Source organism: Pantherophis guttatus, chromosome 1 (genome assembly GCF_059756535.1).
Source record: "Pantherophis guttatus breed Tessera chromosome 1, ASM5975653v1, whole genome shotgun sequence".
NCBI classification, from domain to species: domain Eukaryota; kingdom Metazoa; phylum Chordata; class Lepidosauria; order Squamata; family Colubridae; genus Pantherophis; species Pantherophis guttatus.
Genome location: NC_142063.1, coordinates 148,109,132 through 148,124,002, shown reverse-complemented (window position 1 = coordinate 148,124,002; position 14,871 = coordinate 148,109,132). Strand labels below are relative to the sequence as shown.

The following is a 14,871-nucleotide window of genomic DNA, read 5'->3' as shown; positions in this document are numbered from 1 at the left end:
TTTCAAAATACAGAAATTCACAATAGAAAATACAGAAACTAGATGAAGGGTTCAGAATTACTCTCCCAAACCATATTATTAATTTTTTTTGTGTATTATCCTTAATATCACTGGAGAAAGCAATTATGTTGGTTAGAGTTAGTGGTAAAAGGAAACCAGGCCATCAAAGAATGCAAAAGCTGGACACCATCAAAGCTGACAACAGCCAGAGCATAGAAAAACTCAAAGAAGGATTTCAAGATCCAAAGATGTGCCAACAGTTGGACATGACTTTAATGGATAACATCATCATCATGTCCTTAATAAAATTATGGAAACAAAATATCATAATATTCATGCTCATGTGACTATGCATGAATATGGGCCATATTTCATTTCATTGTTTGTGGTGAACCTCAATGGTGGAACACTGAGGGGGCCTATTAGTTATAACCTTATAGGAGAGCCAATACTTTCCAGATCAAAACAAACTGACTGGCCTTTCTCAGTTTCCTCCAGAATTCCTACAATCAATATGTTCACCTGGCAAAAGTGAGATCCCAGAAACATTTTATCCTTAATTATCTTTCAGTTTGGAAATCTCTGGACACCCTGTCAAGATATTCTGTTCTTGGCTGCATCGGAATATATAGCATTAATAGTGCCTTAATAGTTTTTCTATATTCTCTGCTCTTGAGAAGGACAGTCATCACATCTGTCTTAGCAACTGCCAACACGCCTCTCAGTGAAGGTGCAAAAATGTTCTTGGCCGCACTCCAGGCAGGTAACCAACAAAGTCCTCCTGATAATCAAAGCATCCTGTAATCACCTGCTCCCGGTTCTAGTAATAGCCATTAACGTAGCAATTATCTGGATATAAATTGTGGAGGAATGCCGCAGGCTGCCAGCATCCATTTGACTGCAATGCCATCATGGCCTGAAGACTGAAAGCTACTATAGAGACATCATTTTCTTACAACCATGGAAACACCTTTCCTTAGGGCAAAGATTGGCTGGAACACAAAGTTCTGTAAAGAGCTGTACGTGGTTAATGTTAATCTTTGGAGTCTTTACCCAACTCCTTAACACATTTCCCTTTTTTTGACCTGAGGGAACTTCTCAAAAGCAGATTATGATGTCACACTGGGATACGCTCCTCTCACTCAAAGTTTAAACTCTTTTTCTGCTCCTAAAATGGTTATTTGGATCCTGCCTCAAGACAAATCAGATTATTTCAATAAGATTTGTTACTGAATGATGATAAAACTGATCAAATATGTGCTGTTTAATCCAATGCCTTTGTCTTAAAGTCCAAGTAAGCAGTGGCCCTACCAGAATGAACAATTTAGAAAGAAGCTGCATATGTTTTAATATCAGAATAGATACACAAGTACCAAAGAGGATAAGTTAACATTGTAAGTAGATAATACAATTGCTCTCTGACGGCCCCAAAATGGAAAATCTGATGGTCTGGAACAGCCTTCAGTAGAATGCTGCTTCTTTTATTCATACATGGCATATTTAGTAAGAAAAGAAAATTGGCAGTTTTCATTCTGAAAGTTTCTTCCACAATACTTCATCCTTAAAATTGTGTAAAAAGCTGTCGAGGTCTGGAGGTATGCTTTAAAATGAGGTGACCCTGGAAGATGACACTTTTTTTCAGTATGCCAACATTTCATTTTATCAAAAGAAACTTTGAAAAGCTGAAGTTAGGTGGAACACAGAACCAAGTTGTTTACCAGGAATAAAAATAAGGAGGCAAAAGCATTAAATTTAATCCACGTCCATTTGCAAAGAGGGGAGGAATGTTTTGATGATTTCAACTTCACATTTAAATTGTGTTTGAAAATATTCTGGAAGTTTTTTCCTTTTTTCCAATGGCATGATGATTCCATAGGCATCCCTGGGAATGGTGAGGAAATGATGAAATGTATGTATATGGCAACATTTCTGCAAGCTACATGAATTGTGTCCAGTGGGACATAAGTACAAAAGGCCAGGACTTGCATCATGATACTGCCATGAATGTTGTATCATTTTTTGCCATCGTGGTTATATGTATATCCATATACATATGGATATACCACAAAAAATACAGTATCTTTCTCCCTTTTATAGCAAAACAAAGTTTTTTTGCCAGCAAATAGGGCACTTAGGGGAACCTGTTTGGCAAACCTGGGCAAATTCCTTCTGATGCCCTTTAAGGGGTGATTTTCATATTGCTATGCAATCAACACAAGTTTTCCTGTTCAAGTCTGGGATTCTGTACTGGCTAGCTGGTACAGTTTGTTCCAAGTCAATAGAATAGAATAGAATTCTTTATTGGCCAAGTGTGATTGGACACACAAGGAATTTGCCTTGGTGCATACGCTCTCAGTGTACATAAAAGAAAAGATACATTCATCAAGAATCATAAGGTACAACACTTAATGATAGTCGTAGGGAACAAATAAGCAATCAAATCATATTAGGAAACAGTCAATATAAAACTTAAGGATACCAGCAACAAGGTTGCAGTCATTCAGTCATAAGTGGGAGGAGATGGGTGATAGGAATGATGAGAAGATTAATAATAGTGCAGACTTAGTAACTAATTTGACAGTGTTGAGGGAATTATTTGTTTAGCAGAGTGATGGCGTTCAGGAAAAAATGTCAATTCAATATAGAATTTCAGGTTCAGTGGAGGTGAGAGAATATAAATGCTAACTATTAAAAGAAAGAAAACACTTTTAACTTTTGTACTAATTATTACAGAAAATGGCATTCAAGTTTATTTTTCACTTTTCAGTGTTAGGATCATTACTAACAAGAAGGGCACTGCCGCCGCCCCCCCCTTTTTTCCCCACTATATTAGCTTTTTATCCTAGTAAAATAATTCATCTGACCCAATAGTGGCAGTCCAAATTTTAGGTAAACAGGTAATATTGTGTGCTCTAAGTACTTTTTTTTTTAATTCATTCCCCAAGGAAACCAGTGTTCTAGCTAGCAACATTCCAAGAAATAACAAGAAAATGTCATCCACTTATCCCATCTATTAGGGTTTCCATTAGATAGTAATGAGGATTGTCTGCTGTGATTCTTCCTTTTTAGATGGCATAGAATTAGTATGTGACCCAAAACTATCAGGATGTTTATTATCTACAGTACATCAACATATAAATGAATTCCCTTATTAAAAAGATTGTGCCTTATTAAGTATAACATTGTTTCTGAATATCTGTTCTGCTTTCAAACTGTGTGAGATTCTCCATTTGCTTGTGTTTTATAAGTCTGTTTATATGTACATCCCCCAGATCTCAATGAAAGTTTCTCCTATGAGTGCATAAAGGTGGGTATCCAAAGATTGTTCTCTAACTTTTCTGTTTGTATTAGCAGTAGGGTCAAAAAGTCAAGATGTTGGTTGCAACCACACAACTGAACCTTCAGCCCTCAGTCAGGAGGTTGTGAACTCTGTCTCAACTGTTTATTTTACCAATCCATCCCTTCTTGAACCGATTTACTCTGCCATTGTAGTAGCCTCCTTTAGCTACTGATCTTGAAATTCTGAGAAGTGGATTTCATCTGGTTAAATTTTAAGGAATCAGAAGTAAAGCTTGAGGCTACTTTGGCTGCATAATTTAAGCCACTGTCCAAGATCTCCTGTTTCACAACTAGAATTTTTGGACCAGTTGCCATTTTGTGTTAATATAGAAAGGGCATTTAAATGAGTTTAGAGGGAGAGAATGCTTTCATCATTAAGGTGGTGTGCAGGTGAGACTACCCTGTTTCCCCAAAAATAAATCATCCCCTGATAATAAGCCCAATTGGGCTTTTGAGCGCATGCGCTAAAATAAGCCTCCCCCCGAAAATAAGCCCTCCCCGAAAATATTTAAACACAGAGCTGGAAATAAGGTAAGATGGTAAGAGGAGCCTCATCTTTCTCCATGTGCCCCAAGAGCCTTGGTAGTACAGTGTCTAAGGCACCCTGTTATTAAGCTGGTTATTAAGACCAGCTGCCTGCAATTACTGCAGGTTCAAATCTCGCCAAGGCTCAAGGTTGACTCAGCCTTCCATCCTTTCTAAGGTAGGTAAATTGAGGACCCAGTTGTGGGGGCAATAAGCTGACTTTGTATAAATATACAAAAGGATGAAGGCTATTGCTGAGCACATTGTAAGCCGCCCTGAGTCTCCGGAGAAGGGCGGCATATAAATCAAATTTTAAAAAAAATAATAATAATAAGACCTCCCCCAAAATAAGGCCATGCACTTATTTCAAGGTTCAAAAAAATATAAGACAGGGTCTTATTTTCAGGGAAACACGGTACTTTTAGTTACTTGTTAGAAAAAAAAAGCCGTAAACTTTTTAAAAAATTGTATAATTCTTCAGGACAGATATGATGGTTGATCCCATTGCAATGCAATTAGATTGCAAAACAAAATGAAACCTTACCTGCTTAAATTCATGAAGTAATGTTTGAATCTGAATGTCGATTCAAAAGAACTGAGTTGCTGGGACATTTATAATATTTAACTTAATAGGCAACCATGCCATTAGGGAAAACTGTTATCAACCGAAAGAAATAAATTACTTGCTCTAAAAACTTTGGTTAAAACTCATCACCGGTCTGTGGGGAAAAAAATACTCTAAATGCCATGCACGCTGTCAAAACAAATCTGAAAGGTCCAATAGAGCAAGACGTTGTAAATAACATTCCTATAATTAGAAAAATTCCTACTTATTACTGTAGATTAGAAGGAAAAGGTTCGTTTTAAAACTATTTGTACCGTGTTATTCGCTACAAAAAATTCTAACAAGTAAAAAATGGAACTGCGTTTGTTTGAAAAATCACTAGAAAAAATAGGTCTGTTTTAAATAGTAGGAAAAAAATCAGAATCTCCCTTGAGGAAAGAATAACAATTATCTAATTTAATTTGGACATGGGCCATCCAACATTAGTGTCTTAGGATCAGCCCTAAGATTGGGAGATCCTAAAGCAGAGGTGTCAAACTGGCAGCCCAAAGGCCGGATGCATCACGTGCAAGCGATACCCGCCTCAGCGAAGGGGAAAAATGTTGCAATACATCACGTGACGGCAACGTGACGCTGCAAGTTTGACACCCGTGTTCTAGAGAGAAGGGTGCAGATTGGGGGGGGAGGACAGAGAATTCCTATGGTACCTGCAGACATGATTCAGAATTTTTGTAACTAAAATGATTGGTTTGGTATCAATTGAATAATAGGACTAGAGATAGTCCTCGACTTACAATAATTCCTTTAGTGACCGTTCAACAATACAATGGCACTGAATATTATGATTTATGACCATTTTCCGCAGTTGCAACTTTTGTCGCATCCCTGTGATCATGTAATCAAAATTCAGAGGCTTGGAAACTAACTCATGTTGATGACGGTTGTAGCGTCCCAGGGTCATGTGATCCCCTTTTGCGACTTTCTGACAAGCAAAGTCCGTTGGGAAGCCAGATTCACTTAACAACCAGGTTACTAACATATCGATTGCAGTGATTCACTTAACAACTGTGTCAAGAAAAGTCGTAAAACGGGGCAAAACTCACTTAACAAATGTCTCAGTAGCAGAGATCTTGAGCTCAATTGTGGTCATAAGTCAAGGACTACCTATATTATAGATTCCTATAGATTTCAAAATAGGGACGCGGTGGCTCAGTGGCTAAGACACTGAGCTTGTTGATCGAAAGGTCGGCAGTTCAGTGGTTCGAATCCCTAGTGCTGCGTAACGGGGTGAGCTCCCGTTACTTGTCCTAGCTTCTGCCAACCTGGCAGTTCGAAAGTATGTAAAAAATGCAAGTAGAAAAATAGGGACCACCTTTGGTGGGAAGGTAACAGCGTTCCGTGCGTCTTTGGCATTTAGTCATGCCAGCCACATGACCACGGAGACATCTTTGGACAGCGCTGGCTCTTCGGCTTTGAAACAGAGATGAGCACCGCCCTCCTAGACTAGCACATATGTGCGAGGGGAACCTTTACCTTTACCTATAGATTTCAAACATGAACTGAGCAGTTTAGTTACTAAAAACAGACCTCTCAACAGAGGTAGAAAATCATACTTGCTTCCCCAAATTCAAAAAGAGTCCCTAAGGGGTATCAAAAGGGCAGCCTTTGGCACTGCCCTTTACCATTGCTCCAGTGGTATTTCCAGGATCATACCCTATAAACCACCAGAATAAATTCTGCACAAAGACACAAAAGGGATTTGCCGGCAGGCAAAGCTGCATCTAATTGGAAATTGGCTTTTATTCAGGCCTGTAACCTTTTTCAAAAAAAAAATAATCATCATCATCATCTCCCCGGTATTCCACTACCGTCATCACTTTTGTCCTGACAAATGGGCAATTTAATCCTGAATTGACAAATTCAGTCCATATTAGATACTAAGTGCTCCTGGGCATGTTCTCTCTACATTTTAACAAGCAATTTAAAGCCAATATAAGGACAAGCCACTTGTCTTGCAGCCTATGAGCCAATAAAGCCTGAATAGCAATGGCCTAATTTCCAGGAAAAATAAAATACTGCATTAAAACATGTTTACAGCAACACCAGGTAACACAATGCATGCAGATATCCCAGCTTTCCGTTGATTGATAATTTTACATAGGCTTCCAGTAAACATTAACAGTGAGGGGCTCAATTCAAGATTTATGGCCGTCCTACTCGTGCCAACAAGGAAGGCCTACTTCGGATCCCATTGGTGAAAGAACTCCATCTGTCGGGATCCAGAATAAGAACCTTCTCTGCTCCAGCACCTGCCCTTTGGAACAGGGCCTCTAAGGCAGGGGTCCCCAACCGCCAGGTTGTGGCCCACTACAGGGCAGTGGCCCGTTCAGAACTGGGCCACGGAAGTGGTGGACGAGTGCACATGCGTAGCTCCACTTGTGCACGCAGCTCCATTTGTGCAAATGGCTGGCACACATGCTGCCACTTGCGCAAATGGAGCGGCACGCTCGCCCACCACTCACGTGCAACCATGCCCTCCTCCCCCCCCGTAGTCCGCAAAGGCAGAAAAGTTGGAAACCGCTGCTCTAAGGTAAAATCTTTCCCCACCTTCCTACCCTTCCCTAAGAGCCTGAAGACCTGGCTATGCCAATTAGCCTGAGGACCAAATGGGGAGTTCCATGCTGGAGGTGGCTTCTTGATTGATGCTGGACTCTACCTCCTCCCTCCCTCCCCCCACCCCCCGTTCTCCGTTTGTATCCATCCATCCATCTTTCTTTTTTGGTAAGCATATAGTTGTATTTCTGAGTGGTACAGTGGCCTAGAGATGGAGCTCTCGTCTCACAATCATGAGGCTTTGAGTTCAATCCTGGGTAGAGGTAGATATTTCTCTCTGTGGGCACGTTAAGATTATATCTGCTGAATAAAACTCCGCATTGGCGACAGGCAGGGCATTCGGCCAGTAAACACTCAGCTCCATTCAGTTGCCTAGATTCCACCCTGCAAGGGATTATGGGGTCATTAAAAGATGATGATGATGATGATGATGATGATGATGATATAGTTGTATTTCTCATTGTGTTCTCTTTCGTTTATTTTATTGTACTATTGTCTTACTTGTGTTCACACTCTTTTCATTTCTTCCTTTTTACTGTTGTAAACCGCCAAGAGTAACCCCACAGCAATTGAAATTCAACAAATAATAATAAATAAAAGTAACTTAGACTTGTGCCTCTAAACTAGTTGATAGATCAACTCAGATGCACACATGCTGCCTAAATTTCTAAACAATGACACTGTACGGTATTTTAGTAGAAATATCCAATCCATTAACAACAAAGCTTCCAAGATAGGTTCCAACCATTTAACGGAGTTATGTTTATTTATTTAGCATATGGCTCAGAGATATATGAGACAGTCAGTCAAAAGCCAATAGGAGAAGGGCGGTATATAAATTGAATGAATGAATGAATGAATGAATGAATGAATGAATGAATGAATGAATGAATGAATGAATAAATAAAACTACTAAAGAGAATGTTAAAAAGCAGGTTGGTAATTGCATTAAATGCAGCAGTAGAATGACAATTAAAGGTAAATTGAAGACAAAAATAGTAGGGCTCACTGGAAAGTTAAGGAAGAGAGACACAAAGGAAGATGTTACTGGCTCTTAACATCCTACTGTGATGACCACTGACACTTCTAAGTTTTAGCATGTGAGAGAAACCAATGTAGGATGCATCCACTCAGCTTTGAAGTTGTTGGTATCCTGCAATTGGTTTGTTTAAAGCCATCTACCAATTTCAAATTTTTTCGTCTCCAATGTTGAATGTGTCTTTATTATCTGGTCTTCAGGTAGTCCCCTATTATGGGCTAAGGTAGGTTCCAAATACAGCTGTTTAATTTTACAAATATCTGGTAAACATAAGGTTACCAGCTATCCAAGCAGGCAAAAGGAGGACATGGCTTATGAGAAAGAAGGGCAATTGGGGAAATTGTTGGCATCTGCAACAAGCAATACAATTGAAAAAACTGCAAAAAACCCAAAAAACTGCAAGAAGGCTTTCGTGTATATGAAACTCCTTTCCCCCACCCCCACATCAGAAAGATTGGTCTTTGGGGGGTGCCGTGGCGTAGAGGGGGAGCTCTCGCCTCACAATCAGGAGGCTGTGAGTTCGATCCTAGGTAGAGGCAGATATTTCTCTGGGCACACTGGGAATATATCTGCTGGGCGAAAAAACTCTGCATTGGCGACCGGAAGGGCATCCGTCCAGTAAACACTCAGCTCCATTCAGTTGCCCAGACTCCACCTCGCAAGGGATTATGGGGTCGTTAAAAGAGGATGATGATGATCAGAAAGATTAGTCTTTCAAGTTCAGGAATGTGCTAAAGCTGCTTGGAAGACAAAAGCCTTCAGTTTCCAACCAATTAAGCACTTGTCAATTTCAGGTTTGCTGGCTGGAGGGTACTAATCAACTGATTAAAGGTTATAGAGCAGAGCTTGTTCACTTGCAGGTAGCACTCATTAGGGAAATCCTTGACTGCAGAGAACATCTGCACAGCAAGCGGTACTCAGAAAGCAGGGCAATATTTGATTTTAAGGATATGCCATGAACATCTGTTTGAGGTCTTTAATAATCTACCTGCTGCTCTTTAGCTACCGTTAGGGAGTCCTCAACGTGCGACCACAATTGAGCTCAAAATTTCTGAAACATTAAGCGAGTGCTGTCCCACGTTACGACTTTGCTTGCCGCAGTTGCTAAGCGAATCACCGTAATTGGTAAATTAGGTTGTTAAGTGAAACTGTCTTCCCCGTTGACTTTGCTTGTCAGAAGGCCTCAAAAGGGGATCACATGACCGTGGGATGCTGCAACTGTTGTAAATACGAGTCAGTCGCCAAGCATCTTGAATTTTGATCATGTGACCACGGGGATGGTGCAATGGTCATTAGTGTGAAAAACAGTCATAAGTCACCTTTTTTGGTGATGTAACTTTGAACGGTCACTAAACGAACTGTTTTAAATTGAGGATTACCTGTGGGGTTTTTGCCCCATGACTAGGAATCCGATTTACACCCGATTCCTTTACGAATTAAAGCTCTTGCAAACTTCTTGCAATTTGTTATAAAATACCTTTGCATCAAACTTTAGGTGGCCTGGGATCCATCTAATAATCCCAGGAATTAGCAATCCCAACCCTTTGAGAAGGGGAAATGTGCTTCCATCAAACACTCTTTTCTCCGACTCAGCCCTCCATCAAAAAAAAAAAAAAAACCCTGCAGATGACGATACTGACTTAGGGAAAGACTGTGATAAAGTTTAATTTATAGGTAGTCCTTGGTTAACGACCGTCCTGTTTAACAGCTGTTAAGGGTTGTGCTGCAAAGGTAGGTTTAGCACTGATTCTTGTACACACAAGTTGTACTTGTCCCAGCAGTCGTGTAATTGCAATTCAGGCCCTTGACAACCAATACATGTATGCAATGGTTACTCCTACAGTCTCACAGTTGCCTTGTGTGGCTTCCAAGAAGCAACATAAAAGGAGAAGTCAGCGGGAAGTCACAAGTTGGAGTCACATGACATGTTTAATGACCATGGATAATTCACGTAACGACCACATAAGCTCTGACATCAGAGCCGTGGTGGCGCAGTGATTAGAATGCAGTACTGCAGGCTACTTCTGCTGACTGCTGGCTGACTGCAGTTTGGTAGTTCGATTCTCACCGGCTCAAGGTTGAGTCAGCTTTCCATCCTTCCGAGGTTGGTCAAACGAGGACCCAGATTGTTGAGGGCAATTGGCTGACTCTGTAAACCACTTAGAGAGGGCTCTGAAGCACTGTGGAGCGGTATAGAAGTCTAAATGCTATTGCTATTTCTGTAAGTCGGGTGCGCTCACATGATCGTGTGATTTTTATTTAACGGCCACGTCATTTAGCGATGGAATTGCCAATCCCAACTGCAGTTGTTCATCGAAGACTACCTGCATAGATAAAAAGCATTTACGCTCTTGAAATAGATCAGAACAAATAACTGGTGGACTTAATGAGCTACATTTTGAATTCCACCCATCTGTTAGAAGACATAAGGGAGAGGAAACCATCGCTCAGAGGCCCCAGGTACAATTTGTCAAAGGTTTCTGATTTTTCCCAGTGAAACTGACTCACGCAGGCAACGTCTCAGAGGGATCTCGGCCAGAGAGCAGCTGCGATCCAAAGTTGATGGCTGGTAAAATAAATTGCAAGGCTCAGTTATAGAGGCAACTTCCTAAACTCAGAATGAAAATTCAAAGAGTGTTCTTCATATCATGTCAGGGAATTCTCTAGCAATGGTTTTGCCTTGTTATCCCACAGGGTCCTGTAGAGATGAGGCTAGAGGGATATGAGAAAAGCAAGCATGATAAGCCCAAATAAATAGCTCATCTCTGTTCTTCTCCCACCGCTACATCCCAATGGTTACTTAAAAGGAAGCAATTTTTCACATATCAACTGTAATCAGATCAAACACTGGAACTTAACGGAAAGCTGCACAATTTAGCATGTTTCCTTGAAAACCAACCTTAGGGGGAAATGTATTTAGGAGGACTTTTTTTTTTCTTCCAGAAATCCATAAAGCTTCCATTTCTTCACTCTGCCAAAAATGTATGGTAGAGTTTCACTATCATTATTTCTGATGCCAATTTAGTTTTTCTGTTGCTCAAAAAGCTCCCGGCGAGAACTTCAAGCATCAATTCCAATCTCTTTTTTTTTTTTCAGCTTATTTTTAGAAAACCCGTCCCTATCATTTTCTGATTCTTCTTAGTGAGCTTAATGAGCTAAGTCATGCAATGCCAATATCAGAAGAGCTACTTTGTGCGGCTGTAATTTAAAAATACTGTTCCGTGAGTCTTTCTTAACCTTTGAAATGCTACATGAAATCTTTACGGTAGCTGATTTGCAGGGATGACCTTGCTATGAGCTTTTGTTTCACACATCTTTATGTCCCCCCATAAAAAAAAAAAGAGTTTTCTCTTTTGTCCCTCTATTAGGGGTGTCAAACTGGCGGCCTGCGTGCCAGATGCATCACCCGCAGGGCACGCCTACCTCAGCTCCATGAAGGGGAAAAAACGTCATGATATGTCACGTGACGCGGCGAGTTTGCCACCCGTGCTCTAAATACTGCTAGGTCGTGGATTCAAATTATGTGAATTCCTTAATTGTTTTGCAGTATTGCAGGCTAATTCTGCCGACTGCCAGCAGTTCGATTCTCACCACCTCATCCTTCTGAGGCCGGTAAAAGGAGGACCCAGATTGTTGGGGGCAATATGTTGACTCTGTAAACCGCTTAAAGAGGGCTGTAAAGCACTGTGAAGCGGTATATAAGTCTAAGTGCTATTGCTATCAGTCCCAATAGGACAAAAACGGTCCCATAGTGCCTCTTGTGGTCCACGAAAATGAAACCACTACACATGATATAAGCTGTGTAAAAATGGAGAAGTTCTCTCCTGCCGTTAGGAAGGGGAAAGTCACGTGAAACCCTGTTCAAAGGGGCATGACCTAATTGTCAGGGTTCCAAGTAACGCCCCCAATGAAAGAAAACTCTGAGGCTTGAGTTTCCTCAAAGTTCCATTTTATTAGAGATGTCATATTGGCACATCTGGGAAAACCCGAATCTGAAAGCTTCCAGGTTTTCCTCACCCAAAGGAAAGTTCAAGTCCCTGCCCAACACCCACAAGTCTGTCACATGGTCCAATCAAAGCACCATCCCATCTGGAGATGCCTCCCAGTTCCAGCCAGGTGCAGGGCAAGATGTCCTTGACTTTCCGAGAAAGGAATGTTATTATGACTATATATCACCCAGGCGCCATACAATCCCCCCTCCCCGTTTCCCAAAGTAGTAAATGTGGCAGGCCTGAAGTTCCAACAAAAAAGTTGCCTTCCAGGCCTGACACTCATGTGTACTATCTATAGCGCTCTGTTCTGAGAGCTTGAGAGAAGGTGAAGTGTATACACCATTCTGATAGACTGGTTATTTCCTGTTATTTTCCAGGCTTGAATCCCAAATGACAGCTGACATTCAAACCATCTTACAGCTGTTGCAGAGACAGTCAACCCTCATCCCGCCTGCTTATAGCATGGTGATGGCAAATGCAGATTACCAGAAACCAGCTGTCCGGCTCCTGCGACGTCTTCATCCCATCGCATCAATTAAAACAGATCGAAGCTTCAGTCCTTCACAGGTAAGGCATTTCCAAAGGGGCAGGTTTTACATAATTTAAAGCTTTATCCTCTCGTGGGAAACAAGATGATCTTCATAGAGATCCGTAAGAGAAAAGCAGCACAAGTGGATTAGACCAGAGCCTCTAGAATCGAGATGCTGTAGGACAGGGGTGTCAAAATCAAGGCCCGCAGGACAGATCCAGCCCGCAGGGTGCTTAGTTTTGGGCCGTGGGCCTGCCCTGGAAACAGCGAAGGACCGGCCCACATTGCCTCTGCCAGCGAAAATGGAGCTTGGGAGGGCCGCTTGGCCATGATGGCCTCCTGCAACCCTCTGCCAGTAAAAACTGGGCTTGGGGAGGCCACATGTGGCCCATCCATGCTCCATTTTCAGCCATGATGGCCTCCTGGAGCCCTCTGCCAATAAAAATGGAGCCTAGGGAGGCCGCACACGGCCTCCCTGGGCTCCATTTTAACTGGCAGAGGGCTCCAGGAGGCCATCACAGCCAAAACCGGAGCCTTAATGAGTGACATCAAGCTGGCCACACCCATCCTGCCCCCTCACCCCTGAAGGTCAAACACAACCCTGATGCAGCCTTCAATGAAATCGAGTTTGACTCCCCTGCTGTAGGACATGATCAGGCTGAGCCCAAGGGAGGGGTCAAACATGTCATCAGTCAGGAGTCCCTTTGCACCCATGAGAGATCTTAAGTCCAGCCCACCTTGAATTCCTTCTATTCTTAACTCCCGCTAATTTCCGTTGACCTGGTGATAGTTCAGATTCTTGTAGAGCGCTTAAGCTTACAATAAATCTTTATACACATTTGAACTGCCCGAATCTCCCGATTTCCCTGAGGCTTGACAGGAGCCTGTTTCCATCACTGTCTTAGGTATTACAGGTAGTGTAGCCCTCGACTTACAACAGTTCACTTAGTGACTGATCAAAGTTACAACATAACTGAAAAAAGCGACTTATGAAAATTTTTCACTCTCACCACCATTGCAGCATTCCCCCATGGTCATGTGATCAAAATTCAGATGCTTGGCATTTGACTCATATTTATGACGGTTGCTGTGTACGTGATCACCTTTTGCGACCTTCTGACAAAGTCAGTGGGGGAGGGGAAGTCAGATTCACTTAACAAACATATTATTAACTTAAGATCTGCCATGATTCATTTAGTAACTGTGGCAAGAAAGGTCGTAAAATGGGACAAAATTCACTTAACAACTGTTTCACTTAGCAACATAAATTTTGGGCTCGATTGTGGTTGTAAATCGAGGACTACCTGTCTATTTATGTGCATCTGTTGCTCAGAAATATAGCGGATTGCTTAATAGCAATAGCACTTAGACATATATCGCTTTACAGCCCTCTCTAAGCAGTTTTACAGAGTCAGCATATTGATCCCAACAGTCTGGGTCCTCATTTAACCAACCTCGGAAAGATGGAAGCCTGAGTCAACCTTAGGAAGGTGGGGGCTGTTAGGATCGAACTGCTGGAGGGAGCAGTGAGCCAGCCTGCAATGCTGCCTTCTAACCACTGCGCCACCACGGCTCTTCTAGATGAAGCACCTTTATTAAACTCGGCTTCTGATTTCAGCACTGCTGATTTTTAAATGAATTCTCCAGTAGTGTAAACGCGTCCAAAAAAAAAAAAAAACCCACAAATGTTCTGAACTGCTTTTTAATGGTAATAAACGCCACGGAGGCCTCTTTTTGTTATATCTTCTCAGGGTCCCAAATTCTTGGAGCTTGACAAATTGAAAGAGAAATCCAAAGAATCTCTCTCAAGTGGAGAACATCTTCACCTGGCCTCAGAAGATAACTTGGCTTCCCTTTTGGAGCAGGAGCATGACCTCTCTGTAGAGCCAACCCCATCACTCCGTAAGACCTACCTCCACCCAAATAGGCATCCATCTTTGCCCGATTCTCCCCTAAGCACGACAGGAATGTTGGGTCTCCATAGGCATGTCTCTGATCCTGGTCTTCCTGGGAAATGACCCTTTTGCATTCTTACATCACCTAAAATGTAAGTGCTTTTAATGTCCGGGGGTTTTCTCTTTTTTTTTTTTTCTTTCTTCCTTTTTTTTTTCCTATCAAAATCTCAATACTTGACTCAGGGGCTACAAGGATATACCATTATATGCAAAAGTACTGTATATTTTCCTATCTTTGAAGCTTGTAAGGAAAGTTGATCAGTAACTATGTAAATATATAAATATATACATATATACATATATAAACAAACGGT

General features: G+C 41.5%; 1 protein-coding gene across 13 annotated transcripts in view; it reads left to right on the top strand.

Moving 5' to 3' along the window:
* The window catches only part of KCNH7 (potassium voltage-gated channel subfamily H member 7), a 330,241-nt gene that overhangs the window by 314,734 nt on the left and 636 nt on the right, over window positions 1-14,871 (top strand). For all 13 annotated transcript variants that reach the window (XM_034426358.3, XM_060687993.2, XM_060687992.2 and 10 more), the window contains 2 exons: window positions 12,451-12,640; window positions 14,354-14,871. The exon at window positions 14,354-14,871 is cut by the window's right edge and continues 636 nt beyond it. In XM_034426358.3, coding sequence (XP_034282249.1) covers window positions 12,451-12,640; window positions 14,354-14,620 — 457 coding nt within the window. In that variant the 3' untranslated portion in view covers window positions 14,621-14,871. The remainder of the gene's footprint in view (window positions 1-12,450; window positions 12,641-14,353) is intronic.